The following is a 27,984-nucleotide window of genomic DNA, read 5'->3' as shown; positions in this document are numbered from 1 at the left end:
GAATGAAGGCCACCAAAGTAGTGTGACAAGCAGACCCTGATCCAGATGAACACCTGTTTAATACCTAGGGCTCTTCAACCCCCCCTCCCTTAGAGGGGCACTTCACAGCCTGCAATGGTCTAATGACTTTGACTTATAATTGAGCACAGAGACTTTCTATTCATTCAAAGGACAGCAATTTACACTTGTCAAAACACTGATCATTAAAAAAAAAAAGTCCACATAGTCAGCTCTTTTCAACAGTATGGAAGGACAGTGCCTCAAACATAGTAGGTGTACAATAAATGTTTAAATGTTCCCACGAACAGAGTGGAGAAATGGTCAGGATAATCAGAATCCTTCAATAATCCAAAATAGCATGTCTATTTGGTTCTGGAATGCACTTTACAGTGTTTACAATGTTTTGCTCCAGCAAATGTGAACACTAGCTTACATGGCCCAGGTACATACGGACTGTGTACCTAGAGGTTTGCTGAGATCAACCTGAGGTTTAAAAATTTTCCGTAAGTAATCCACAAAGTGGATAGTCCACAAGCTGATAGTAAGGATCTGAATGTAAATCATTGCAATTGGAAATGCTAACTTTCTCCTGGTTTATATGGTGGACTTAGCTTCTTACTCTCTCATTTGACTCAAAATGCACTGACTCCTTGGGACACGTTCTCCAAGTGGATGGAGTGCTAGACCTGAGAGTCAGAAAGACTTGAGTTTGTCTCCCACCTCACATACTTACTAGTTATGTGACCCTGGACAAAATCACTTCACTTTTCTGGGCTTCCATTTCCTTATCTATAAAATGAGAGGCGTAAGACTTGATGACGTCTAAGTGCCCTTCTGGACCTAAATCCATGAAATTTTTCAGAATGTTTTAAGCCTCTTCTTTCCCCCGAGATGGGATCACTAGGACGATTGACAAAGAAACAACAGAATTCAAATACTGATAGCATTGTTCCAAAATAGAGAAACTTCACCTGGCCAGAAAATTTTTTTCTCTCATTCAAAATTTTAGTTATTAACATAGACAATCAAATGTCCAGGACTTAGTCTAAATTATGACTTCCCCAGGGTGAGGGGGCAAGATTAGTTATGGGGACAACTTTTCCCACCATCACTTCCAGGAATCATCCCTATGACAACTAACTGATGAATACCTATGAACATTCCCCTCTTGCTCAAAAGAAAAACAGGAACAATTTATATTTGTCAGTTGACAGGTTCAATCCTATCCCTTTCCAAACAAACAAACAAAGAAACAAAACAATCTTATGCCTGAAAGATCAAGAGGCAAAGCAGCAGCAGTGTATCTTCAGCCCTAGAGGAGTACATTTAAATTCCCAGGCTCCCTGGAAAGCCCCACAAAAAGGCTTCCTTCCCCCTCCTGCTTTTCCAGTTCACTGCCTAAAACTAACTGCAGACCTTCAAGTTCTTCAGGGGCTACCCAGGCAGTAGCCCATCCAGGATTACACTCATTTATTAACCCACTTACAAGTATTTATTAAGTGCCTACTGTGTGCTTGATGCGTAGAAGGTGAAGTCTCCCTAGAATGCAAAAGCTACCAAAGAACCTGGATATCTCTTCACGACTCGTGATGCCACCTGTGCCCAGCAAAGCACCACTCCTTCCTGATGAGAAGAAGAGGTTTCTTACAGTCTGGAAACCCTCTATGAATCAGTTTATGGATCCTGTTTCAGTATATGCCATTCCCCCTTCTCATGCTGACCCTACTCACCTGGCAAATCAGAAATAATATGAGAACACTGGCTGACATTGCTGTCCTTGTAGAAAAATATAATCAGTTCCTGATTATCTAGCTTTGGGGTTATCCTGGGTCCCCTGCTCCTCCCTCCTTCTCTCACTGGGCCATTTCATTACACTGAAGCATCTCCATCATAGAGGGTTAAGGGGAAAGGAGAGGTAATAAAATCTATTCATCACATTTCATCTTTTTTTTTAAACAGCTTATCAGCTCAGGTTTAAAAAAAAAGTGGTTTAGTGGGAAAGGAGGTTGAATCCAATGGGTAAGCAAGTTCTATGGATTACCTCTGGACTTAAATTATCTTGACCATGTTGACTGCCTCCGTTGACCACAAATAATTAGGAGTTTTAAAGTATCATTAATAAACATCACACAAGAAAGGTAGCCAATGGGGACAAGCCCAGAACTCTCTATAAAAAAAGTGGTCATCAAATTCATTCATTCACTCATCAAGCACTTCCATTATCAGTTTGCTACTAGAACAACAGCAAAAAAAAATCTCAATCTTATAGGTCTTTGTCTTGGAAAAATAATCACCATCCTGGCTATATTTTCTAAAAGTGCTTCCTTTGGTGCTTTGAAAAATTTGTAAGTACACTTTACAAAGAAAAAAAATGTGGATTGTATTTTGGACCTGCCTATGGTCCATTTGAACAAGTGAATAGTCTGCAGACCACACTTGGAAAGCTTTAGCTTTAGTACCCGTGGTATCTTCGTAAATCTTCCTGGTGGGGACTAGGAAACACCTCCCTCAAATGAGCTACAGTCAAATTCAATTAAATCACCGTTCCTGGCAGCCAGGCTAGGCTGCCACATTAAAAGAGCAAAAAATGTCAGAAGTTCTTGGGGTTGATGACTCCTGCCTGCCAACACTCATAAGTAAATGCATAATGTCACAATAAAAAAAAAAACCAAAATGGACCAAAAAGGAGATAAAATAATCTTAAACATAACTGGTCAGTCCCATGCACACGATTTAGCAGTGATGGACCCTCCTCAAGGAAATCCCATGCCACAAATGACATTGCCCTTTTTCCCCCTCACCTGACCTTTATTCCATCTTTCTTGCATATTGCCTTTACCAGCCATGCACAGATTACTTCACAGATGCTTTTCAACAATCAATTTCAGTTCTGCCATTTCCAAAGTCTTTCTTCCCTTCTCTCTCTCTCTCTCTCTCTCTCTCTCTCTCTCTCTCTCTCTCTCTCTCTCTCACTGCTTGGTTTAATTTGTCTCTCAGAACACACCAAACCCCTTTCGGTCCTGGGCCCTCAGGTTCCTGGCATTATCACAACTCTTTTTTCCCAATAGCAAGCCAGGAAAGATGATAGAACCCGTCTGTGGAGCCAAAAGACTGGTCTCAACTGGCTCAGAGGAAAAACATTGAACTGTCTTTTTTTTTTCCCCTTGCCTTTAGCCAAAAGACCTGGGAGCATTTGATGTACAGTCAGCAGGTATAAAAAAAAATTATTGAAAAGGCTTGACTGCTCTTGGGCTCTGACACTCTCTCATCAAAAGTCTGGACCTCAGCCAAGTTCATCTGTTAATGGACAGCCACAACCAGGGCCTGCACCTCCCCCAACTTTCCCTCTTCCCCTCCCCTAGTGTCTCTGCTCTTCTACCTCTTTCGAGCTCCTAAAAACTAGACATCGATTATGTCTGTGATTTTCCCTTTCTATTCAAGATAAACAAAGTACTTCAAGTTCAGGGCACACCCTGGGACCCTTGACAAAGCAATCTATCATTCTGTCTGCTAAACCAGTCTGGCCACACTAAGACTTTAGAGAGTAATGCTCCCAATGTACAATTTTCCCTTTGTACTCCTCTCCTGTGGCCACTAACCTCTTTTTTCTTTACCACCTTCTGGAGTGGGAGATGCTTGACTACTTTACTTAAGCCCCTCTTGGGAGAGCCACATTTGTATTAAAAGCACCCCTCCAAAATTTTTTTTCAAAAGGAAATACAGCAACTAATGTTTGTTCCTCCCACCTCTTTCCTTCCCTTATTTTTTGTCCCTAACCTCTGACCCCCCATCTCCCCCAGACCTACACAACCATTCCTACCCTCCAACCACTGACACCCTCCCAGAAAATAAATTAAGTCCAGGTCTCTCCTCGATTTGCTCCCTGCAAGAATATTGTAAAAATGAGTTTTGTTTTAAATCATATCCATTAATTTATACTGACTTGCAGTTAAATGCAAGTACACTTTTTACAATTGGTACGGAATGTATTAATTATAACTACAAACGGTCAAATGAGAGCGCAGTCCCTCCTAAAAATAATAATAAAATGCATAATAAATAATATTAATAAAACAAAAATAGATTCATAAGCAAACACATTGGCCAGAACTTTTATTACTACACTGGAGAGGAAACTCAGCCAGGGGAAGTACTTATATACACTTTCTGGTTATTCTGCGACCAACCAGAGTCATGAAACTACCAAAAATGGGAGTTGTTTTTGGTCTAGATTTGGGGTTCTGAATAAACCCATTACCACAGCAAGCTGATGGGTGGATTCTTAAGACTCACAGTCTATTAAGTCATGGCTAACCATTGCTAACAATGGCTAACCCAGCATTCCCTGTTGTAAATGAACACAGTTCCCTACATGCAGGATTCTTCCCCATCTTGGGTCTTGCCCACCCTGTTATGGAGAACCCAAGCTAGGTTCTTTTCCTAGACTAAATAACTCCTCCCCCAAAGCCCCCACTTTAAGTCAATAGGAAGAAAATCTGCCTGAGTTAAGGGTTCAAGATTCAGGGCCCATCAGCATCTGTGTCATCTGAACTGTTTGTTAAACCATCACTGGAGGAAAGGAATACATGGCCTTTGTTTCAGCCAGACAGCTGTGTGCCATTCCAACCTGGCTCCACCCCACACATCCTCTCCCTTCGCCCCCAGAGCTCCCTCCCCCTTCTCCCCAGAAGGGGGGAAAAATCTACTGCACAATTGAATTTAATTAAGAACAGAAAAAAATTTGCATTTTCTTTCAGCGCACCCCAGTAATCACAGAAGTTGTTCAAATTTTTGGAATCTTGTTCCACTACTAATTATTTGCCTAATTTTGCATTACAAGGTACCAGAAAACACACGCACACACAGACACACACATATACACACACACAGCCTGCTTCACTGGTGGTGTATTAATAGTTTTTAGGGCTTGCTCATCAGGTTTTAATTTTCTTACTTTTTATGCTATTCTCTCATTTGCAGTTCTATCTGTGTAGGATTTTTCTTGGGGGTAGGGGGAATGGGGTTTGGTTTGTTCTCATAAGACAGCTTGGTTGTGCCGCTCTAGAATGACATTCTAGAAGCATATTATGATGTGGTCTGGGCCTTTTAAGAGTTACTGCCGTGGTTTACTGATTTACAGAATCTTGGTATGTGAATGGCAAAAAAAAAAAAAATTCCTTGGCATAAGTATATGTTTGCTGATCAAATTTCAGATCATGTGTTGCTCATTATTATGACTTTACTTGAAAACAGTTTGCTAAAGTTAGATGGATTTGCTTCATGTGCACTCCACCTCCCACCACCACCACACCACCCCCCCCCAAACTCCTCTAGTACTTTGAAAACACTACAAATTTTTTTAAAGGTGCATTTAAAGCATGAACTGGTTTGTATTAAAACAATGTTTGAATGTCCACAAATCTCCTCCAAATTCATTTTCAAAGGGCTCACGGAAAGTAGTATGTTTTTTTGCAATTAGAGCCAATGAAATTGATTGTCCCGCAAACAAAATTTAATGGTCATTTAGGAAATTCTAATACTTTTACATCTATTTCTTGTGGAATTGTTTTCGTACAGTTTCTCCATTATATACAAATCCAGTCCTGGATGCATTAGATTGTGCCAATCTGGTAGAATTAGATTTGTCTTCCACAGAAGCAGAAACTGAACCAGTTTCCAGCCGGTTCTGACTTGCCATCCTATTTCCATGTCAGTGTTATTATATTTGGGGGTATGGAGTCGTCCCTCCATGCTACATGTTTTTTAACTCTAATAATGTAAATCTTTCTGGCTGTTTTCAGAATTGTGTCATGTTTACATTCCTGAAAGTTAAATAAACCTACATGGCCAAACTCCTGAGTAGATGGAATAAGGAGGCTTATGATGACTAAAGTGTTTACTTTTTACCTTGTTAGGATCCCTTTCCTGTAAAGTTTGGGGGGGAGGGTGTGGGAAAAGATAGGGGGAGGAGGGAAAAGGAAGAGGAGGGAGGGAGGGAGGGGGAGGGGGAAGGGAAGAAGGGAGGGGGAGAGAAAGAGGGAGGGAGAGAGAGAGAGACAGAGACAGAGAGAGAGAGAGAGAGAGAGAGAGAGATTTACACACACTGGATTCCATATGCCACAAAGACCCTCTTTTCTATAGCCCAAACCACTGAGGCACTCACTGTTCATAACTTAGGTTCTCATCTTTTCTTTTCTTTTTTTTTTTAAATGCCAGGTCATTTGAATACCTCCCATTGCCCACCTCCCCCCCCCCAAACATCAAAGTATGAATGGGGAGGGGGCCGGGTTTTTGCCCATTTTCAAATAGTAAATTATCCATTAGATTTCATCATATCTTAGTAAAGCAATTACACCAAGAAAAGGATAGTGCGTGTGGAATCAATTATGCATGCAGTTGGCCGGAGACCAAAGGCTGTGAAGTGGGAGAGGGCAGAATCGCTCGACACACACAAATAAAAAGCCCCTGGATCTCACAGATGGACCCCATCAGTTCATCTTACTGCCTAAAAAGTTCATGCACTTAATAATTTATTTGTGTTCTGGATACTGTTTCCCAGCTGAATATTAACAACTTTGAGCTGAAGCATGCTTTTAGCATGGTATGGATAGAAGTCATGGAAGGGCAGCACTAGGGTCCCTCGGAGGTTAAAACCGTACCAGTGTTCTTTGCACACTGTTCAGTTTCCATCCCTATTTGTTTTCTTTCATTAAACATTCCTTTTAATCAGAATGCCCGTCTTGGCGTTCTGATTCAGCTTGTTAACCAGTGATAAACTCATAAACCAAAGATGAGCATCAATTATACAGAGCAGGTTATCCAACAGTGGAAGACAACCACCAAAATCACAGGCTCTCAAAAAATCGGAAACCGTTAGTACTGGGCTCGTACAACTAAAGCCGGATACATGTGTGTCTTGGGTGAGGAGCAAGGAGACCAAGGTCCAGATCCAGAAACTGTTTTTGGTGACTAGGTAAGGACACAGCCAGAACAGCTGGAAAGAGAGACATGACAGAAGCCAGGAGAAAACTTAATCTAGAGGAAAAAACTAAGCCTATGCATGCCAGAGACACTAAAAGGCCAGCCATACTGGGAGCAGAAACTTCCAGGCAAACCATTGTTTAAGAAGGTATGTTCTCTCAGTGCTATGCTCTTCAGTGGGAGGAGTCTGCTTCCTTAATATCCTGCAAAATGCCAGTCTTCCAGCTTAGCAAACTAGTAACAATGAAACCCTCCTCACAAGGCCCAACAACTTACTTAAAGGAAAGAGAAAACAGCAGACACTCGAGGCAAATATATCTGTCTGGGCATCACTTTATATATGTAATTTTTAAAGTACTCTCTTTTCCACCAAATGGGAATAATTTCCACCCTACATTTCCACAAAGTGTATTTAATGTTAAAAGAAAACGGATAAAACATATGTAATTACTCAAGGTTAGACTTCTAATTCCTCAATTCACTAAAGGAAACTTGGCAAAGAGATGCATCATTTTGCTCCTTTCTACTGGAGCATCTGAGGGAGAAGAGCCACTGAGGCAGCTAATACACAAAACATGATCAAAAGTGATTAACAACAGCTTCATATGCAAATTGCATTAATGAAGGAGTGCAAAGTCATCATGTAAATTAAATATGTCAAATCTCTTGGTGAACTTTCAATCTTGAGAAGAAAAAACACTGCTTTAATTTTTTTACATCATCAATTTTGCAAGATTGAAAATCTAAGAATCTTGGTGCTATAAACAATTTTCACCTTTTTTTTCTCCTTCAGCAGCCTGACAGGCCGGCCTGATGTGCACCGAATGTACATGTTAATAGGCCAATCAAAAATGCAAAACAATTCGCAATTACTGCAAGGACCTAATGGTCATTAGAATTTACAACTAGGTAATGAACTGAAGTCTGCCCACACCATGCATATTCATAAAGCAATTTAGCCTTTGAAGATTAAAGAAGTGCTTAAAATTCAAATGAGCTTTAGTAAATTATCAGTAAGATTCATCCAAAAAGCAAAGGGTTTTTCTTCCTATGATTCCCTCATTTTTTTAATGCAAAATTGTTATATCTTCCAGACTGAGCTTAAACTAAACACAGGGCTCCCAGTCAAGCCAAAGGGGCTAGGAGACAAACAGAGGCAGAAAACCTCGTTATGGACTTTGTTCATAAAACTAAGCCCTTAAGAGCCAAGCCTATCTCTAAACATGGTAATTTATCAAAAACAGCACAGACTTGCTCATAGGCAGTCCTGTGCAATACTCCAGGAGAACAGATTAACAAGATTTCCACCACCCTCCCAAAAAGCCTTTTTACCCTCCAGTTGTAGCTCCTGTGTCAACATCAGACTTAATTTCAAAACAACATTTCCATCTGAGTGGAATCCCATCAATTTTGGAAGTTTCTGGTGGTTGTTTTTTGGGTTTTTTTGTTGTTTTTGTTGTTGTTGAATGAGAGGAATGTATATTAAGTTAGATGCAAAGGAGGACTATGGTCTGCTGCTGTGGAGTGAAAATTATGTCTTTTGGTATTTATCTTCCTGTGGTTTTCCTTATTTTGCACTTGCAGCATATCATACGGGACAAATGGATCATGCAGACATCAGCTGACATTCAGAAAGTTGTTTTTTTCCCCCCCAGTTATTAGTCAGTGTCGTGGGAACTGGGATTTTCATGCCTCCAATTCTCAATCCAGAGAAGAATCATCTCCCTAACTAGTAACATTTTGAGGATTTAGCCTTTGGAATTTATACTGAAGCTCCCTCTGCCTGAGACTGGAAAACACCCCAACCCAGGTAAAAAGTACCATGTATGGATATGCTAGGCAGTATCATTGCTACCGGTACTATCGAGAGTCAAAAATAATAGGCTTAGAAAGCACCACATGTCAGGGCTTACTGTTCAGCTGTTGGAGAGAAAGGGCTTTTTTGCTTTGGTGATTAGGTTTTGCCTTCAAGGTGAATGCCCATTGAAAAATATTCAAATCTATCTCTCTCTCTCTCTCTCTCTCTCTCTCTCTCTCTCTCTCTCTCTCTCTCCCAACACCCTCCCCCAAGCTATTTCCTATAATTGATCTTACCTGCAATAGCTCAGGAGAAGGGAGGTAAAGATATGAAGGGCTAGCTCTGATTCCTGGGGTCTCTTTCTTCAGTGTGTTCTGTTCCCTAACTTCATATTTTTAACATTTATTAGAAAGAAAAGAATTCAGCACTGCATGAAATCCACATCAACAAACACCTGCATGAGCCACAGATCTACAATCTTGACCAATTCCATTTGACACTAATGTTAGTTTACTCGAGAAGAGTTCAGCGAGAGTTGATATGGGATGTGACGGTGTAAATCAGAATTAGATTAAAAACAAAAGTTTGGGAACCAGGACGGTACTACAAAACAAATAGAACTTGAAGGCCAAATTTTCTCTAACTGCCTTCAAGTCATTCTCCCTATTAGAACTTTCTCCACCCCACTCCAACATGAAATCACACCTCAGAAAGCAGAATGGAATGAATGCATAGGGAACTCAAAATACTCCTTTAAAAAATACTATGCTTTTATATGTATAACACACACACACACACACACACACACACGCACACACGCACGCACGCACGCACGCACACACACACAGCAATTAACTTATTGCCAGTATCCAGCAAGCAATAGAGACAGACTGCCCTGAGCAGAGAGAAGGGGAGGATGGACCAAGGCTTTGGACCAGCACAAAAGAGACAGACCCAGCCACAATGCCTGCTGTCAGCAACTGCATTATTTTTATACAGGAATTTTTATCTCTATTGTACAAACAAGTATGTGTCTGTGCTGACTTGTTAAGCAATCCACTTGTATGTAGAATAAGATTTTTTTTCTCTCCTCCTACCAGTCACACAGCTCCAAGATCAGAAGAAATACATAGTCTTTGAAGCGCCTCAAATGTTTTAGTTAAAAGGACAGCAGTTGTTTTCAAAGATCCAAGAGTATCTTTATCAGAATTAAAATTTTCTTTATTGATTTTTCCCTTAACATAATAAAAACATAACATGGGAAGGTTATGGTTTATTATTAAAAATTCGGACTTTATATCATGCTTCGGTAGTCAATGTTCTCTTTTGAATGATAAAGAACAGTTTTTGTCTTGGGGTGAGGTGGGGGCGGGGGGCGGGGAGGAGACACTCAAGAGCCTTAAAATTTTTCATTGTTAATGGTTTTTTTCCAACTATGAACCAGGTGAATGGGAAGGGGGGGAATTCAACTGCAAACAGATTATTCCGACTGCCCCCCAAAATCACATAAATCCCAATAATAGCAAGAGAACGTGCCTTAGATCATATAAAAATACATGCATATTTCTTTTCTTTTTTTTTTTTTTGCCCATGGAAAAGCCCAAAAGGCATACAGACCTGATAGTGTGGTGTTTGACAGTCCAGCTGTGGGTGGATATTAAGAGTTGGTCCAGGCTATATACCTTCTCTCTAAAAATTAACAGATGTGATTTTGGGGTGGCTTTTTATACATCATTACTTATAAAGAAAATGAGCCATTGATGGACATGAATTAAAATACCCTGGTGCTTGGCGGGAGTCTAATTTGTGTTTTTAGGAAGTTTAAAAAAAGGGGGGGGGGGGCGGGGGAAGCAAACCACAACAACCATCCATGTTTGTTTGGTTCGTTTTTTTTTTTAAATCACATTCTCAAGCTCTACAATAATTCTATTCTTTATTTTTAATGGGAGTTATTAATCAGTGGACTGGACTCTATCTAAAACTAAAATCAAATTGTAGGTGTAATTGTTCACCATGGATGTTAAGAAGACTGAGGATACAAACAAAAACTCATTGTGACTGACCAAAGGTCCCTAGGTATCCCCTTCATCAACATACATGCTCGAGGTTTCCACTGGGAATTCACTGACTGAGCCTGATTCAGGTCTGAACAACATTCTGCCAACGCCTACCTGAAGGGAGGTTTGATAAAGGTTCCTTCTCACCACTGACTTTCACAGGAAGCTCAAACCTGATCATCTCACCTTTATGTGCATATAATTTGTTGTTTATCCATCTAGGAACCTGATATTTTTTGACCTATCTAGAGGGGAAGGAAAAAGGAAAGGAGAAAAGGGGGGGGGGAGGGAGAAAGAGAGAGAGAGAGAGAGAGAGAGAGAGAGAGAGAGAGGAGACAGAGAGACAAAGAGACAGAGGTCAAGCATTGACTAGTTTATGTGTACACATCAGGTGTAGATCTGTCCTGACTTATGTCAGTAACTTGTTCAGGTAAAACTTCCAGCATCATTGCATCAGGTAGGTTCAGCTCAGTCTCTAGGGTGAGTAAAGAGATGAAACACTTTGGTTCCCTGTCTGCAAACTTCTAATCTATCAGTTCTTGGCAGCTAATTTTTTTTTTTCCAAGTGTTTTGTTTCAGGAAATGTGTGTATTTTTCTTTGTACATTTTGTGGATTTACCACAACTGGTTCTGACAGCTGTTGATTCTGTTAAATGAACACATTATGAAATCCTCTTTAAAACCTCAAACAGTGGGCTCAAAAATATAATGGTAAGATATTTTAATGGAGTTCCAATTGTGAGTTTGTAAGGAGGCACAAATGAATCAGAAAAGCCCTAGATCAGTACTGGATTTGTCCTGTATGAGGTTTTTTGTTTGTTTGTTTGTTTTAGTTTTAAATGGGGAAAAGAGAATGTTGTAATTCACCACAAACATTGCTTGTACTTCCTTTGTTCAAATCAGATACATTGAAGAGGAAAAGGGAAGGGGGACTCACAATATATACAATTTAAAATAATCAAATGAATGAAATGAATCATGTGTGACAAACAATGTTGCATTTCATCATCCCAGCACACACAAAAAATGGTTGGGGTGGGGGGGGGGGGAGAATACGGAGACAATTCTAAGAGGGGAAAAAAGATGATGTTTTCATTTTGCCTTAGATCAAAGGAGACTAGAACCGAGAGTGTGGCACACTGAACATTTTTACATTGCTGTCATTCACACTAGGCTATCTAAGTTTTATACAATTCCCCAGACTAGCTGCATATTAAGCTTGCTGTGTACAGCTTTATTATAGTGTGGTGGTGGAAGAAACATTAATATTCCTGTGTTGCAACTGACAGGACATTTACATGCGCCCATCTGAGCTCGCACCTGAGAGCCGCTCCAAGGTACAGTAACTGTACTCCTATTGTAAAGGCAAATGAAGAACACCAATTCCCTGCTGGGATCAGAAGTGACCTCACCACACCCCACACCTCAAATCTTTCCCTTGCCAACCTAACTCAATGCCATCTCAGAATGACGAATGAGCTAAGCAACAGACACCAAGTTACTAACCCTGCTAAGAACAGCAAAAGCCTTCTCTGAAATGTTTTAAAAATGCACAGTGAGTGCAAGCCGGCCAGTAAAGGCTAGGAAACAAATTCCAGGGAACCCAATATAGAATATGTTACATCCTAAAGCTGATTAGAAATACAGTATGATGTTTACTGGCTTCAAATTGAGTTTGGCATCATGCATACTGACTTCAATAATGCTGGCATATTTTTATTTCAAATCTGCCTTTGGTCTCCAGGAGCACATGTTGAGAGCTTAAAGCTCGTATTCGTCAGGTTGCATTTCCTAGAAATTAAGTTTGTGACAGAAAATGACTCCTGTGGCAGTAATATCATTTGTGATGAAATTAATTAGGCCATTGTTTAAGAAACTACCGGGCAAATTACAAAAGTAAATTTGGTGAAATTGACCACTGCTCCATAGACCTTGGAAGGAAAGAGATGGATATAAGCTAAATAGACATATTTAAGAGGGAAAAAAGTAAGGAATTCATACTCCCCAACAACCCCAAGAAAGTGTACAGTGAATTTTCTTATTGGAATGCAAATAAAACTACTAGTCACCACTGATTAAATTCTATGTCTAGGCATATTTTAATGAACTTTCAGTAATGTGCCCCCTTCCCCAAACTGCCACATAAAATAAAAACCTTAGTAATTTAAAATACTCTGCTGAAAAATATCAACTAAGTTAAAAATATTTTTTTTAAAATCCTTATAATAACAACACTGCTGACATAGCCACGACCCAAATGAAATCTGAACAAGTAGAAAGGTACTAAAGATCCTTAGCGATTAGATCTCATGCTTAAAATGTGGCAAGGTGCCAGGCTGTGTCCAGCTTGATGCTAAGTGCTTTCTATTACAGAGAGCTGGTACTACTGTATATAAAAACAGACTTGCGCTTGGGGTGAATTTTGTCAAATGATTTCTTTGTGTAATAAAGGGTGTGAACAGACCAACAAATGTAGATTAAATTTATGCTGAGTGACGAAATCTTGTGAATCTCCCTAACTGTGATTTCTACCTAGGTTCAACTTAATTTTTTTTTTCCAGAGGTAATCCAGAGTTTCTGAATTTCACTTTCATACAACTAGAGACTGTCACCATTAACCTAGTTCCTTCCATAACCAACTTCCATTCAGAAATTATGGAAATCTAGACATAAATCTGCACGCCTTCCTATTAATTTGTTCCTTGTTTATTCCAAATCTCCAAATTTAATCCTCAGAGTTCAGAGTGAAACCATACCGAGGCTGCAGGAGAAATGAATGATATTCAAGGGCTCAAAAATGTATCACTATTATGTACCTAGCCACTCTCTGCCCTGAGTCCACTGCCTACTATCCTAACCCACACTTGCAGGAGCACATTTTGCACCCAGCTCCATTGCAACAAATGTCTGGCTCCACAATTTTATGTCACATTCCCAAGGAGAAAGGTGTGGGAAATCTATTTCAGATCTCTTAAAGTAAAAGGCACAACTTGCAAAGCAATCGAAAATGGCGTGATTTTAAAAATTACAGCCTTTTTTTTTATTCTTTCATAGAAAAGACACATAGAATGGGAAGGAAACTTTCTCCCCCTCTGCTCCTGTTCTCGAAGTGAATACATATTTGTGTTTCCAATAAAAGGCCATTTTTACATTAACTATCTGTAACAGCAGGAGATAGAAAAACTAACACAATCCCCACATCATACACAGGATGATCTTCATATCACGTGGCCCAATTCTCAAAACTATTATTTATAAAAGGCTACTAGGAAAATGAACAATGCATCTTTTATGTGTCACCAAAAGGGTAACATCTGAAGAACTTTTGGATCGCCTACATTTTAGCATTTTTCCCCCTTTCCTGAAGTAAATTTAGCAGCCATACAGGCCACTGTGTTTAATTAAGCTTTCAAAAGTCCTCTGACAATGCCAACAATTGTAAGACACTCCTGCAGCTCAATCATGCAATCACGGTGACAGTTCTATTTACAATTTGTCTTAGAAAGAGTTTCTCTGACATTGTACTTTGACAAAACACCCAAGCTGCAGGTTCACAACCTTTCTCTGTCTTATTTACAAATACAGCTTGTATGTAGGACTCACAGGCTCATGACCAGGAGCCTTTGGGTAGTGGCCTCACAAATTGATAACTGACTTGCCAGGATTATTTTTGATGAGGACCGGTAGATATTTAAAGGAGGAAATATTCACTAGATTTGTGATATTAGATGCAACTGGAATTTTCAGTGGCAGAGTACTATGTTGGTTCTTTTTTTTTTTTAGATGCAGTGCCAACCACTTCATATATGTCAGTAATTTCCATCCAGAACCAAACAAATAAGGAACAATGAAAACAGTCATAAAAGGTCACTGTAATTTATAGTCTTATTCACAATTATACCATAAATGCATATACACATCTCTCAGTTCATTCTGAGCTAGCAAAAATTCAAAAAGGTACAGAAGAAAAGCCTTTTTTTTTCATTTTATGAATTCTGAAAAATGTAAGCATTTGGCATTTGCTTTATCTTTTAAGTAATAAGCTCATTTATTTTATTTTAGGATTATTATTATTCCCCATTGGATAAAGGTTGGGGGGGTTGATTCATATTTTTTAATGTAGATTTGATTTGTTCTATCTTAGGCAATTTTAAAAAAATTCACACTGATACAAGTACATAGTTACTAATAAATAGAAAATGATATAATATTTCAATAAGATGCCTATAGCCAGTCTCCCTTCCCCTCATTCCTCCCCAACTTCACAAAACTATCCCCAGCTTATAGATTTCTATACTCAACAAAATCCAAGCCCCAAATCTGACACCATGGGACTGTAAATATTTTTTAGTCTTTTCAATAAGTGAACAGCAGTTTTATATTCAGTGATCTCTAGGTACTTCAGTTAATATTTCCCTCCACTATAAAATATGACACTGAAAAAACAAACCCTTCTAGACTTAGCTACAAATTCAAAGCTGCTGGTACCTGGTGGTAAATATTTGGCATACCTATTGATGAAAGCTGCTTCAAGAGACCTACCACCCAACATAACTTATTAATTTTCTGTTCAACTTCTGACATTTCTGCAATGATAATAGGCCAATATAACAAATTTTAAATAATTACTCAATGCATTTGAGAAAATTCAATCCAACTCTATATATTTATGAATTAATACATATACTTGTATATATGCTAGTGTTATGCTCATCCATTTATCTGACAGCTACAATCATTCTCCCTAGAAAACATTTATTTTGAAAGACACATGCACAGCTAAAATGTGCATCATTTTGCTGTAGGTTTAAATGAATTTGCCTTATTCTGAGCCCTAAGCTTTATGAATTTCAGTAAGACGGTCTTTAGTCTTATATTTCAGCTTACTGCCTATAAAATGGCACACAGCATTCACTGTATCCAAATTCAACTTAGAACACTTTAATAAAACCCACTTAGCTGACTACCTTTTCATGTGGTTGCCAAACACATTCTTCTAGTAATGTATCGTGTTCTTTTCCTAATAAGACAGTATTGCTTTTCCTCTCCTTTCAAATGGCATATTTAAATATCTTTTGAATGATTACTAGGATCCATTCTTTCCTGATCATGAAATGTATTTGGAAGTATATAACTGTCTTCCTCAACTTTGCTTCAGGGGCACCCCAAGTACCTAGAGCCATATTGTCCTCAATGGACTGGAATGCTAATTTCACCATAGGACACTATTCATTCATTAATCTCAGTTATTAGAAGCCATGATTCTAGCTACTGACATAACTGCTTTGAGATCTGCTCAAACTGTTTATGTTCGGTGATTCCAGGGTGGGGGGGGAAAGGTGATTAAATACAATGAAAGGAATCACAGACTTGCAAATTATCAGTGCGTGAAAGATTTCCCTCCACCTGGATCACTTCATTTGTGTACCTATATCATACCCAAGATACTGTCTCTCCTTATAAAATTATTAGCATTAGGTTCGATTTATTTTTAAATATAACCTATAAAAACATCTAGCACTTTTTCCTGCTTCCTTATCCACTGCATAGGTATTGTAACTTATCCTTAGGAAAAAAAAAAGATAATGATAATTAATAGCTTACTAGAATCTTTATGACAACCACCAAGGTAAAAACCACCCTATCCCCAATTGTCTCATTATTTGGCAATCCCATTTCTCAGACTCACACATAGAACAGTAAAATTCTGAACTGTAGTGCTTTGCTGCCAGTTCCTGTACCACTCCTGCATGAAGACAATCCCAGATTTTTAGAGCTGGGTATCTGAGTCTGAACAACCTATTTGGGACCATGGTGAGGAGTGTGGTTTTAATTCTTGCTTGACAGATACTGTGTTTTGTCTTTTAAACAGAGCAGTTCAATATGTAAATACGATGTTACATCACGCAAGTGTTACTCCATATTTGGCGATTTAGCATGGCTTTGGATCTCCAAAGACTACAAATCCCTTTCCACTAGCTCTTGCTTCATTAATCATGCCTTACACTTCTGTTCGTTTTCCTTCAAATCACAGACAGCACATGGATATGGTCACTGCCACATACTACTCTAGAAAAAAAAATCTTTAACCTACATGTCACATAAGTTGGATGAAAAAAAAAAAACTTCCAGAAACAGCTTTACTGGTAGCAAAGCCTTCATTTAACTGAGGGGGGAAAAATCTCAATGTTATTACCGTGAGCATTATAAAAAAAGGAAAAAATACAAATGCCAAGTTTGATTTTAATGATTAGATTCCAGGGGGAAGAGAGAAATATGACATTTAATCCTCTAAGGCCCACTGAACTATTATGGTTCAACTCTGTGGCCAAACCAAGTCAGAGAGACAAGCTCCAGTGTATCAAATGATTACATGCACTGCCTTCTCTCAAACTAAGCCAACCCTTCTCTTCCCTTTGCCTATAGGGAAAGATCAAGGGGAGGGCTCTACTGGTGGAAATTACATTTCTGTCTTGCTAGATCATCCAGTCACTTGGTTTGATAGTTAAGCCACCAGAGTTTCATAAAAATGTTTTAAGGGGCATCTTAACAGATTAGGAATCTACCCATGAGGGGGCTCCTCTTTCTCACCTAGATGAGGAAAATTGAAGCTCTTCTATGTTTAATTCCCTCTTCCTCTCTCAACTCCTTAGAAACTCAGACATCCAGGTGCCTTCTGGTTAAAATTAGCTAAGGAAAAGGGCACTACTGAATCTATACATGTATTTTTTTTATGGAATTTTTATATCATATTGGAACAGGAACAGTGGAACTCTGGGCTGGACATTTGTAAGGGTGACATGTGGTTGTGTAAACCACAAACAAAATCAAGATACATCTGTCAAAACCACATCAGAGACAAGAGAGAGCACAGAGAAGCATTTATCATTTAGCTGAGGAGGCAGGCTGCAGAGAGCAGCCTTTCCTGTCAAACCAACCTTTTGAAATTTCCAACATGCCCTTAAACTTTTCGAATAAGCATGTCTGTGCGCTTCAGAAAGTGCCCTCTCTACTCTGGCCTGGCCAGTCGAAAATGGCATCTTAAAGTCAAGGTCGCGGTGTCATCCCTGCCACCGGGCTGTGTTTAATTACAGCCCCATACTGCTGACAGCCAATATGGATCCAAGGGTAGCCCTGGAGCTCTGTTAACTCTTTCCCCACCCTTCCAACCATCCTGCCAAACCATTTCCAGTTAGGAAAGACTCAGCACTAGTCTCTCCTCTTAGGTATCTTTGTAAGGGATTTTAAAGCACTAAGGTCATTGGTTGACCCATAAAAGCCCATGTGATTACTTTATCCTAGGCACGACACCAAGATGGAAAATGGTGGACACTAGAAATTGGGCTTGGTGTATCAAGGACAAGACAAAGAACCAGCCTTTGCAAAATGAAAAAAAAGGGGAAACAGAGTCTCAGCAGATCTAGATAGGGCAAGAGGGCATATGTTTGTTTGTGTGTGTGTGTGTGTGTGTGTGTGTGTGTGTGTGTGTGTGTGTGTGTATGCGCTACATCTTACTCAGTGGTGTGGAAAATATTTATTTTTCTGTGTTCTGAATGTCAGCAACAGGATCAATCAACATTACAGGGCTACTGTGGACAACTTAGTTACATGGAGAGATACATAAAGCGCTCCTCCACTCCTTAGTGTTTAGATGGAAAGAAAACATGCAAACAGCTTTTCTCCTTGCTTCTGATTTACCTGCTATATGTTCCTGTTTGGGGCAAATTCCTCTAGATGACGTTGATAAACAATCGTCATCCTCTGGCGTGACCTGGATGCCAACCTCCACAGGATTGGACGCCTTTTTCATCTCGACTGGCGAAGGTGAGGGTGGCTTATCCACAGCTTTCTCTAAACAGAGACTGCCATTGCATTGTTTCCGTTTGTGCTCAATAAAAATGAGAATGTCCCCCAATGGGAAGTTCATCTGGCATTGCCCACAGGTGAGAAGGTCATGGTCCCCTTCTGGCGCTCCCAAGGTGCCGTGGTCTGGTTCATCATCCGTAAGAATGGCTTCGAGAGGTTCGGCTGCAGTTTGGGAGACATAAAGCACAGGTGTTAGAAAAGAGAGGAAAAGGGGAAAAAAAATCAATTCTTCAATCCTAAACCTAACTCCTCTGAATTACGTTAAATGTCTCTAGGCTTTAAAAGGAAAAAAAAAAAGATGCCAAGAAAATATAAGCATACAAAATTTATGAGAATGTTGATATCAACAAGAAAAATGAATTTATCAAAGAGGCCGCTCCTCATATTTTTAAGGAAACTGCCTAAGGTGCAGAACTACATAAAACGTGTACTGTAAACTTGCCTGGTTTGGAAGTTTAAACCAAATCGGATTTTTAAATGAATGGTTAATATGATGGCGTAAGAATTGCATAACACCTACCAAAAAATTTTTAAAAGAATGTAGTAACATTGTTGCAAACTCAAAAGTAAATGTGTTTCTTTTCCCCTAAATCAATGATTTGATTTCTAAACTTCCCAAGTACAAAAGTGGTAGTCCACAGTAACACACCTTTTGTGTTTGAATGCAAGCACACTTAAGTGTATCTAGCTAGGTACATTTTCATGAAATGTTAGCCTGGCACCTCAAATAGCAAAACGTGCTACATTTACACGGTAGTCCTAAGAAAGATAACATTTACCTGCAAAAGCATCTAAATAAATAATCATAATACAGCACAATTCATACTGCCAAGAGACAGCCAGGCCCTCACTTTAAACTGTGCCACATTTTTTTAAAAGCAAATTCACTGGTAATTCTTCTTAGACACATTAGCTAAATAGGATACTTTTGACTACTTAAGGAAATAAGCCAACTAGTCTTTTTTTTTCTTCCATTCTGAAGAAAGGAATGCCTAAAATATTCTAAACGTGTTTGTGCTTGGTGGCCCTCATGATAGAAAAATCAGTATGGTCAACTGAATGCCACATTTCATAACAACGCTGAGAAGTCCTTTCTTTAAACTTGAAATACTTCTAATGTTGTCCAAGTTGACTAATTTTCTGAATGAGCTCCAAAATGCTTCATTATGGAGCTATTTCTGCACACACAATCACCAGTGGATGGTATAACAAGGTAGGCATGAAAGACATGCTTTACTGCTTACCTCCCCCCCCCTTTTAAACTTTGCCCTGAAATATCTTGGCACCTAGTAGAATAGCTTCTATCATTTTAACTTTGCAAGGGGGAGAAAAGGGTTGCTGTTTCTGCTCATGAAACACAATGCTTACTCTACAACAAAAACAAACTGCATTACAAAATGCAAAACCCATCCCAAACACTGTCAGTTAATGAAAGGGAGTAGAATATGTACAACTCTCAAACAGTTAATCAGTCTGACCTTCTTTAGCAAGCTGCCAATTTCACATTTAATGAACTTAAAGCCACAGAGAATCAAAAAATAGATTTTAATTTGACTGTAGAATATTGGAACAGATTTTGATAAAGTGCAAAAATCCAGTGAACTCAGGTTAAATTTATTTCAACCCTACCTAGACTGACTATTGAGGGGGAAGATCTGGAGTAGCTCCCAGATGTGCTGGGTAAAATAATATTGAGAGAACACTACCTAACTGCACCTGAGCTCCAAGTAGGACACAGTGATAGATTCCATAATTTCAAGCCTCCAGTCCTACTCCTAATTTAACATAAGGTCAGCCACAGGAATATGAAGGTTATATTACTGCTAATAAAGACAACAATTTTAGCGTTCGACTTTCTCTTCCTAACTCACTGACCAAAATGTAAACACACAACAGACTTGTACACTGTTCGAGATCAGAAAAATAAACATAAGGGCTTTCTGTATTGCAACTTTCTGCTATTTTATTTGAGAACATTTGTTTGCATTCATTTTGAAAAAGTGAGTTAATTGAATAGGGAAATCATTCTCCAAGATTCTTCCTGTCTAAATTAAGGAATTATTAATTTAATATAGGTAAATGTATCTTTCTGTTAAGTGTTAATTACAAGTTTTAAGCTCTAAAGCCAGAAGAAAAAAATACTGTAAAAATATTTACGTATTAAAATCAGCAGTACCTGGAATCCTGGCCAAAAATATTCCATTCAAGAATTTTTTTTAATTCCCAGGCCCTGATTGACTTCTGAAATTGGAAATCTTATTTGGCAGTAAAAGAAAATATTTTTCTAGATTTCAAATAGTTATAGGTAATACTACACAAAAACAGACTTGGTTAAAGTCTTCTAAACGGAGTGACTGAGCTGATTTACAATCAAAACCAGGAAATGAAGTGGTAATTCAGAGGTTGCTGATTACACCTCCACATTTCACCTAATTAATTTTATAGGAGGCAAAGTTCTTGAAAATAACTAGATGATCAAATGTACAGATATAAAACCTGTAACCTCAACATTTTCTATGCTCTTAACGTAAATTATTGCTAATTAACAAGAATTATATCCTAATGTATGAAATACGTTTAACACCGTGTTCCTTGCAAAACATTTGGCTAGAGATGTACAAAGAAATAGCAAAACGTGTTTTTATTATTGCTGTTGTTATTAAAAAAAAATCAGACAAGAGTGGTGCACAAAGGAAATAAGAAAATACGATTCTCTTGGTTTAGCCACTGATTTGCATTGACATCTTTTCTCAGTGGCAATCAACATTTCCTTTCTGGGCATCAGATAATTTCTCTGTATTTTAATGCAAATTTCTCTTCCCCTAAAAACATTCCTAATCTCAGCCATTTTACACTCCCCCCCCCCTCCATTTTCCTACCCTCCTTCACCCTATCCCCACCCCCATAAACTTGGGTCTGAGGAGGGGGGAGGGAGTTCTAGATGAGCTCTAAAGAGATAGTAAGAAATAAAATTAACAACCAATTCCCCCTTAACGTGAAAAGAGAAGTGGAAAATAAAATGTTTCCGTATTCACGTAGCAAGACAGACAAGAGATATCTAAATGCCCCAGCAACTGATTTAGCCGGTATCTGTCCCTTCTCTCTCATTTGAGAAGAGTAAAAAAAAGAAGGAAAAAAAAATAGGGAAATGGGGAGGGAAGCTGGGGGGGGGGGGTTGCTGAGAGAGGCGGAAGACAGGGGTGGAGGGAGGGGAAAAGCAGAGGACCGAGGGGAGGGAGGGAGGAAGGGAGAGAGAGAGAGGGAGGGGGGGGAGAGAGAGAGAGAGAGAGAGAGAGAGAGAGAGAGAGAGAGAGAGAGAGAGAGAGAGAGAGAGAGATGCCTTCAAGTTTGCTTTCCAAGTGCATCTCTGATTATCAGGGTAAGGAAACAAACGCAGGATGGAAATACTGGCTTTTTAAAGAAAGGTAAAGTCCAAGGAAGAAAGGCAAAAGAAAAGAAAGGATGCAGGCTGAGATGGGGGACAGAGGAGGCTAAAGGTGGGCAAAATGGAAGGAGGGGGTAGCTGAGAGGCACTGTACGTAAAGTGAAGTTGGAAGAGAGGGCTGTCTGCTAGGCACAATGCGAGCAGCGTGCAAAGCTGCAGGCTCCCGAGCAGCGCTCGCTGCGAACACGTGCAAAGACTGCCCGGTCCCTTTTCCCGATCGGTTGAAGGGGGAAAGGGAGGAGGAGCGCAGGGAGAACCGAGAATGGGGCTCCCTGGGGCTGCTACTGTCTCAACACCCCGCTTCCAACCCAATACCATCCAGACCGACAAAGCAAGGGGCTAGGGCTACATACATCTTGCCTGCTAGTTTGTGAAAAGAGGACGGGGGTCTGGAAGGAGCTGGAGGAAAAGAAAGTCGTTTAAAAAAAAAATACTCTAACTTCCTCCCCCTGCCTCAAGTCACGTAAGAAATGATATTTACAACATACACACACACTCACACACACTCACACCCCCTTCTACTGATCCGCTTTGGGGGAGCTTTGCAAATGAATTTCCTCCTGCAATTTGGTGCGTATGCGCGCGCGTTGGTAGTCTGGTTATTCATTATTAATCACGCTGGTGGCATTACTGTTGTGATGATGATGACTATTACTATTGTTGTTATGATTTCCAGACTGGGAGGTAAGAGCTGGAGGGAGGAGGGTCCGTTCGAGGAGGAGGGTATGCATCTCCTACAACGGCGGCAGCAGGGCCCGCCGAGGCGAGCGCCCGGGCCAGGAAAGTGTATGCTCCAAGCAAAGGGATGGGGAGGGGGAGGTGGAGGTGGAGAAATCTACCTAGACCCCAAGTGCAAACTTGCCAAACCCGGGTTCTCCTTCGGAGGAAACCGTTCCGTTGCTTTCACGCTTAGGAAGGAAAGCAGAGAGAAAAAGCGCGCTTTCCAAAGCGCCGTTTTTCTTTTCCTCTCTCCTACCATCTCCACTCCGAAAGAAAAATTCTACCCTGTACTGTGCACTGCCTGTATTTTTTATCTATAGCTCTCTCTATGCGTATTTGCAGAGGCTCTAGCAAGAATCGTCTTATTTTTGAAAGCCAAAATTAAGAACAAAGAAATAAGGGGGAAAAGGGAGAGGGAAATTCTCCGGTTCACAGCCGCACGCTCTCCACATCACCACCCCCTCCACACACACACACACACACACACACACACACACACACACACGCACACACGCACACACGCACACACGCACACACGCACACACACACATCCATTCCTCCCCCGCCAAGGAAAACGTTGAGAATTCGGGGGGGGGGCGGGGGGAGGGTTGGGGGAAGGCGGGTTGGTAGTGGTCAGGTTCAAGTTCGCTGAGCTTTCTTGATCTTGCTCTGCCTCCTAGCGACCGAATAGAACATTGAGGCTTGGTTAGAAGGGGGGGGGGGGTGATGCAGTTGGGGGCCGGGATAGTAGCCAGCTCCCCACATCTATCCCCCTTTATTACTCCCTTATATTTTTAAAAGTTAACATAAGAGAATCCCCTGCACCCACATAACTAGCTGCCCAGCCCCTGTACATGCACGGGGATGGAGGGCGTAAGGGTGAAAGATTGATGGGGAGGGGGTGATACTGTTTGAAAACTCAGCTGGGAGATTAGTCTAGGAAACTAGAAGAGGCTGCCCCCGATGAAAACCTCACCTTCACTTTTCATCCCAATTTCATCCTTTAAATATATATATATATAATATACTTTTTTTTTTTGCTAAGTCTTGAGGAAAAAAAAAAGCTGCCCTCCCGCCTCGGGTACCTGAAAGTATAGTAACTTCAAATCGCTGCGCACCGGTCGGTTCGGTATCCCGCGTGGCTAGGGGAGAGTGGGGGATGGGGATGGGGGAACGAAGGAGGGAGGGATGCAAGGGGGTGGGGAAAGGGAGGGATCCTGCAACATGTTTGGGGTGGGGGTGGGTAGAAAGAAGGCAAAGAATCTTTCAAAAGTGTGACAAGTTACTGAACCAAACTTAACCAACCCCCCCCCCTTTAAAAAAAAAAGGCATCTAGGTAGTCATTAACTTTAACAAACATTTTTTTTAATGCTGGGCCGGGGGTGGGGGGACGTTAAGGCTGGCTTTTCTATCCCTTACACTTTTTCCCTAGCAGTCAAACTTTGCCCCAGGCCAAGACAAGCACCAGGGCTGTTCTTACAGCCAAATATAGCTATTCATACACACACACACACACACACACACACACACACACACACACACACACACACACACACACACACACACACACACACCTCTCACACCACCTGCATCCCCTAACCCAGACTAATCAGCTAGGAGAGAGGGAGAAAGTAGATAACCAGAGTATATGGGAGAATTACCCCGCAGCCCTGCAGATTCCAATCGCTGCACAAGGCAGTGAGCTTCAGCGCAAACTTGTTCTTAGGAATCAAGCGTATGCCCCTTCTTCCTCACCCCCACTTTGTCTTTGAGGTGCAGGGGAGTTTCGTAGTTACAAAGCAAAGTGGAAGAAAAATCATTTGGAACCACCCCCCCCCATCTAGTCCAACAGAGGAAAAGGGAGGAAAATCAAAGGAGGTCCAGGGAGGGGGAAGGAGGTGAAAGCATGCGTTGTTCCTCTTTATTTTACAAAATAATTTTAAAATCTAGCTTTTGCCAAGGCTCTGTTTTTCAATTAATGATGGGATACTGTGAATTCCAGTCATTTCTATGTGTTTGGGGGGAGGGGTGTTAGAGAAGGTAAGACACTAAGTTGTTGCTTTTTCCTCCTCTGATTCCAGGGCATCTGATTTTATGTTACTTTTCATACTCTCATTGTTTGAGGTGGGGTTAGGGAGAGAGAAACGGGACTTGACGCTTTTTTTTCTCCTTTTCGGTCTGGTTTGGTTAGCTTGGGTCCTGTATCTGTTTGTTGGCAGGAGGCTCCCGCACACGCGGTGCTTGTAAACATTCAGACACGAGATTTTTCCCAATCAAAATCCACTTCCACTTTTTTTGAAAATCTTCCAAAAAATAGTAAGAGGAGGGAATTCCTCGCTCCCTCTCTGTGCAGCCTGCAGACTAAGTTTGCAAAAGAAGGGGTTTGGGGGGTTGTGGTTTGGTTTGTTGTTTGGTTTGATTTTTTTTTCCTTGTGCTCAGTGCGTGCGAATTTTCTCTTTTTTTTTTTTTTTTTTTTGAAGGGGGGAGAGGGAGAGCGGACTGCACGTTGGAAAATCTCGGTTCAGGAGAGATACTGAGGTTTTTAGCTTCTCTGTTTTTGGCAGTAAAAATTAAAATCATCTTTCATTTTGCCAAGCGCGTTTTGTGTCTTTTGCGGGACGAGGAACGGAGGGGGCGGGGAAGGGGAAGGGGCATGTTACTTGGCCCTAGAGAAAGAAAGACAGCAAAGAGCTAAGCAAGCACGAGCTGCGGCTGCATAGGCAGCAGCGGCAGCGGCAGCGGCAAGCAACCCAAGCCAACCAGTCCAGGCAGCAGCCACATCTCCCCCACCCTCCCTTCCCCCAGCCCTCCCCCACCCCCCTTGCCCCTGCTGCCCTTTAGCGGCAGCAGCGGCGGCGGCGGCTGAGGAGGAGGAGGACGAGGAGGAGGAGGAGGACGACGAGGAGGAGGGAGGAATAGAAGGAGGGAGGGAGCGAGGCACAAAAGACAGCGGGACAGACACCCACCTCGGAGCGGAAACAAAAGGAGCCAACGACCGGCCACTTTTACCCGCACGTTGCAAACGCAAACCCTTCGTCTCCCTCTCGCCGCCTCTCTCCTCCACCTCTTTCTTTTTCTCAACACGGCTTACGGGGAGGGGGGGAGGGGGGACTTCCCCCCTCCCCAAAAGTCCCACTTTTCCATTCATTAGCATTAATGTTATTACTTTCTCTCTGGTCCACACTTGACCATGGGAGCCGGCGTCCGATGTCCAGTCTCACCTCTTTCTTCCCAGGATTTTTTTTTAAGCCTTTGACTTTTTTTTTTCTTTCCGGCGGTTGGAGAAAGAAATCCCTCGCCCCTTCTCCTGTTCCCCCGGGTTGTCTGGGAGTTACTCTCATTATTATCATTAATTATTTTGCAAATAAGGGGGGAAATCATAGCGTTTCTTTTCGCAAAGAGAAATAAAGGAAAAGAAGGCGAAAAGAGGAGGGGGGGAAGGAAAATAACGAAAACAGAGGTGCACGCTTCTCCAAAAGTGCAAACACGGTTGCGGTTTGAGGTGCTGTGGGTTTCCCCCTTTTAATTTCTTTACACCTCACTTAAATGTTTTCTTTTTTCCCCTTCTCAAAAATAAAATGAAACGCATGCACACGCACCCTTTCTTTCCCGTCTTCTCTTTCGCACTCCAGTCACTATCATCATCATCATCATCATCATTATCATTATTTATTATTATTATTATTATTATTATTATTATTATTATTATTATTATTGGGTTACTTACGCGAGAATTCCCGTTTGCTTAAGTGCTGGGGCTTGCCTTGCTTGCGGCGAGACATGGTGGGTTGTGGAGTAGGAGGAGGCGGCGGCGGCGGCTGGTGAACTACAGCTCGGTTCACATCGGGAGAGCCGGGTTAGAAAGAAGGAGACTCCAGAGAAAATATCTTCATCAGTGCCTTTTGACATCCAAAATAAATTAGAAATAATACAAAGATGGCGCAGGGAAGATGAATTGTGGGAGAGCCGTCATGGCTTTTTTTTTTTTTGGGGCAAAAAAAAAGAGAGAGAGAGGAGAGATAGAGGGAGAGAGAGAGGGAGAGAGAGAGGGAGAGAGAGAGATGAAAAAAATGGCAAAAGCCCCCCTGAGCTGCAAGTTCAAGTGCGGACGTGACGTCCCTGCGAACTTGAACGTCAGGAGCCTGGATGGACAGAGACATACAAAACATGGGCAGGGCGAGCAGGAGAGAAGGGGAGGAGGGAAGGGTAGGCTAACACCAATGGACACACATCAGGGGCTGGACATGAAAAAGAGACCAGGACAAGCCAATGGACAGTGCTGGGAGGGGGAGGTGGGGGGGGGGGGCTCTCCAGACGCCAGACACAAGCTGCCTAATGGGGGGGTGGGAAGGGAGGAGGTGGTGCTGAGAGGGGGGCAGGGGAGGCGCGGGGGCATTGAGCTCACAAGTGGCCGCAGCCGAGTACAGGAGGAGACGGCATGGCCAGGAGGAAAGAAAAGAAAGGGGGAGGGGAAGGGAGAGGTGTGTGTTTGGGGGGGAGGGGTACGTCCTCCCCGTCTCTCCTCCACCCTCTATAAAGAAAGGTTAAAACAAGAGACAGAAGTGCTTAAATAATACGCTAAAGATGTGCGTAGAAAGGGACGAAGAGAACCGACAGAGGAGCAAAAAAAAAAGGGGGGGGGGAGAAGACCAGGTAGAGTTGCTGTAGGATACCTCCCTCCTTACACACACCCACTTTCCCCCCTCCCCAGCTAGCCCCACACACAGCCCCGCGTGCATGCATCTTGGAGCAGAAGTGAAAGCCGACATCAATCTGCACTTTTGAAACTTTTTTCCCTCCCCCCCCCCCCGAAAAAAACAACACAAAAAGAAAAACCAGAAGTTTATAACCGAACTCTGAAGTTACAACCAAAGGAGAGAAGCACCGAGGTTGGGGAGGGGGTGTTGAGGAGAGTGGTGAAGAATTAATTGTAAAAGAAGTTTGTGTACCGTAGCAGCCAGAAAGGCTGAGGCTTTCAGGAGCCTCGGTCTCCCAGGTTGGGGAGAGAGGAAAGGAGAAATTGTGTGTGTAAAGGAGAGAGGAAGGACTGGGAGATTCTAGGGTTTCGGGGAGCAGCCAGAGAGGAAGACGAGGGGAAAGGGGGAGCCCAAGCTCC

At 41.4% G+C, this 27,984-nt stretch overlaps 1 protein-coding gene across 3 annotated transcripts in view; it reads right to left on the bottom strand.

The window, feature by feature from the left end:
• Nucleotides 1-27,008, bottom strand: part of BCL11A (BAF chromatin remodeling complex subunit BCL11A) — a 120,718-nt gene extending 93,710 nt beyond the window's left edge. For 2 of the 3 annotated variants that reach the window (XM_036751790.1, XM_036751789.1), the window contains exons 1-2: nt 26,596-27,008; nt 18,535-18,864 (exon numbers count right to left, since the gene is read on the bottom strand). In XM_036751790.1, coding sequence (XP_036607685.1) covers nt 18,535-18,864; nt 26,596-26,650 — 385 coding nt within the window. In that variant the 5' untranslated portion in view covers nt 26,651-27,008. The remainder of the gene's footprint in view (nt 1-18,534; nt 18,865-26,595) is intronic. The other variant, XM_036751788.1, reaches the window with a different exon arrangement.
• Between the last annotated feature and the right edge of the window lie 976 nt (nt 27,009-27,984).

The sequence above is a fragment of the Trichosurus vulpecula genome, chromosome 3, assembly GCF_011100635.1.
Source record: "Trichosurus vulpecula isolate mTriVul1 chromosome 3, mTriVul1.pri, whole genome shotgun sequence".
Classification (NCBI taxonomy): Eukaryota; Metazoa; Chordata; class Mammalia; order Diprotodontia; family Phalangeridae; genus Trichosurus; species Trichosurus vulpecula.
The sequence above is the reverse complement of the archived record's forward strand: the minus strand, read 5'-3'. Positions and strand labels throughout refer to the sequence as shown.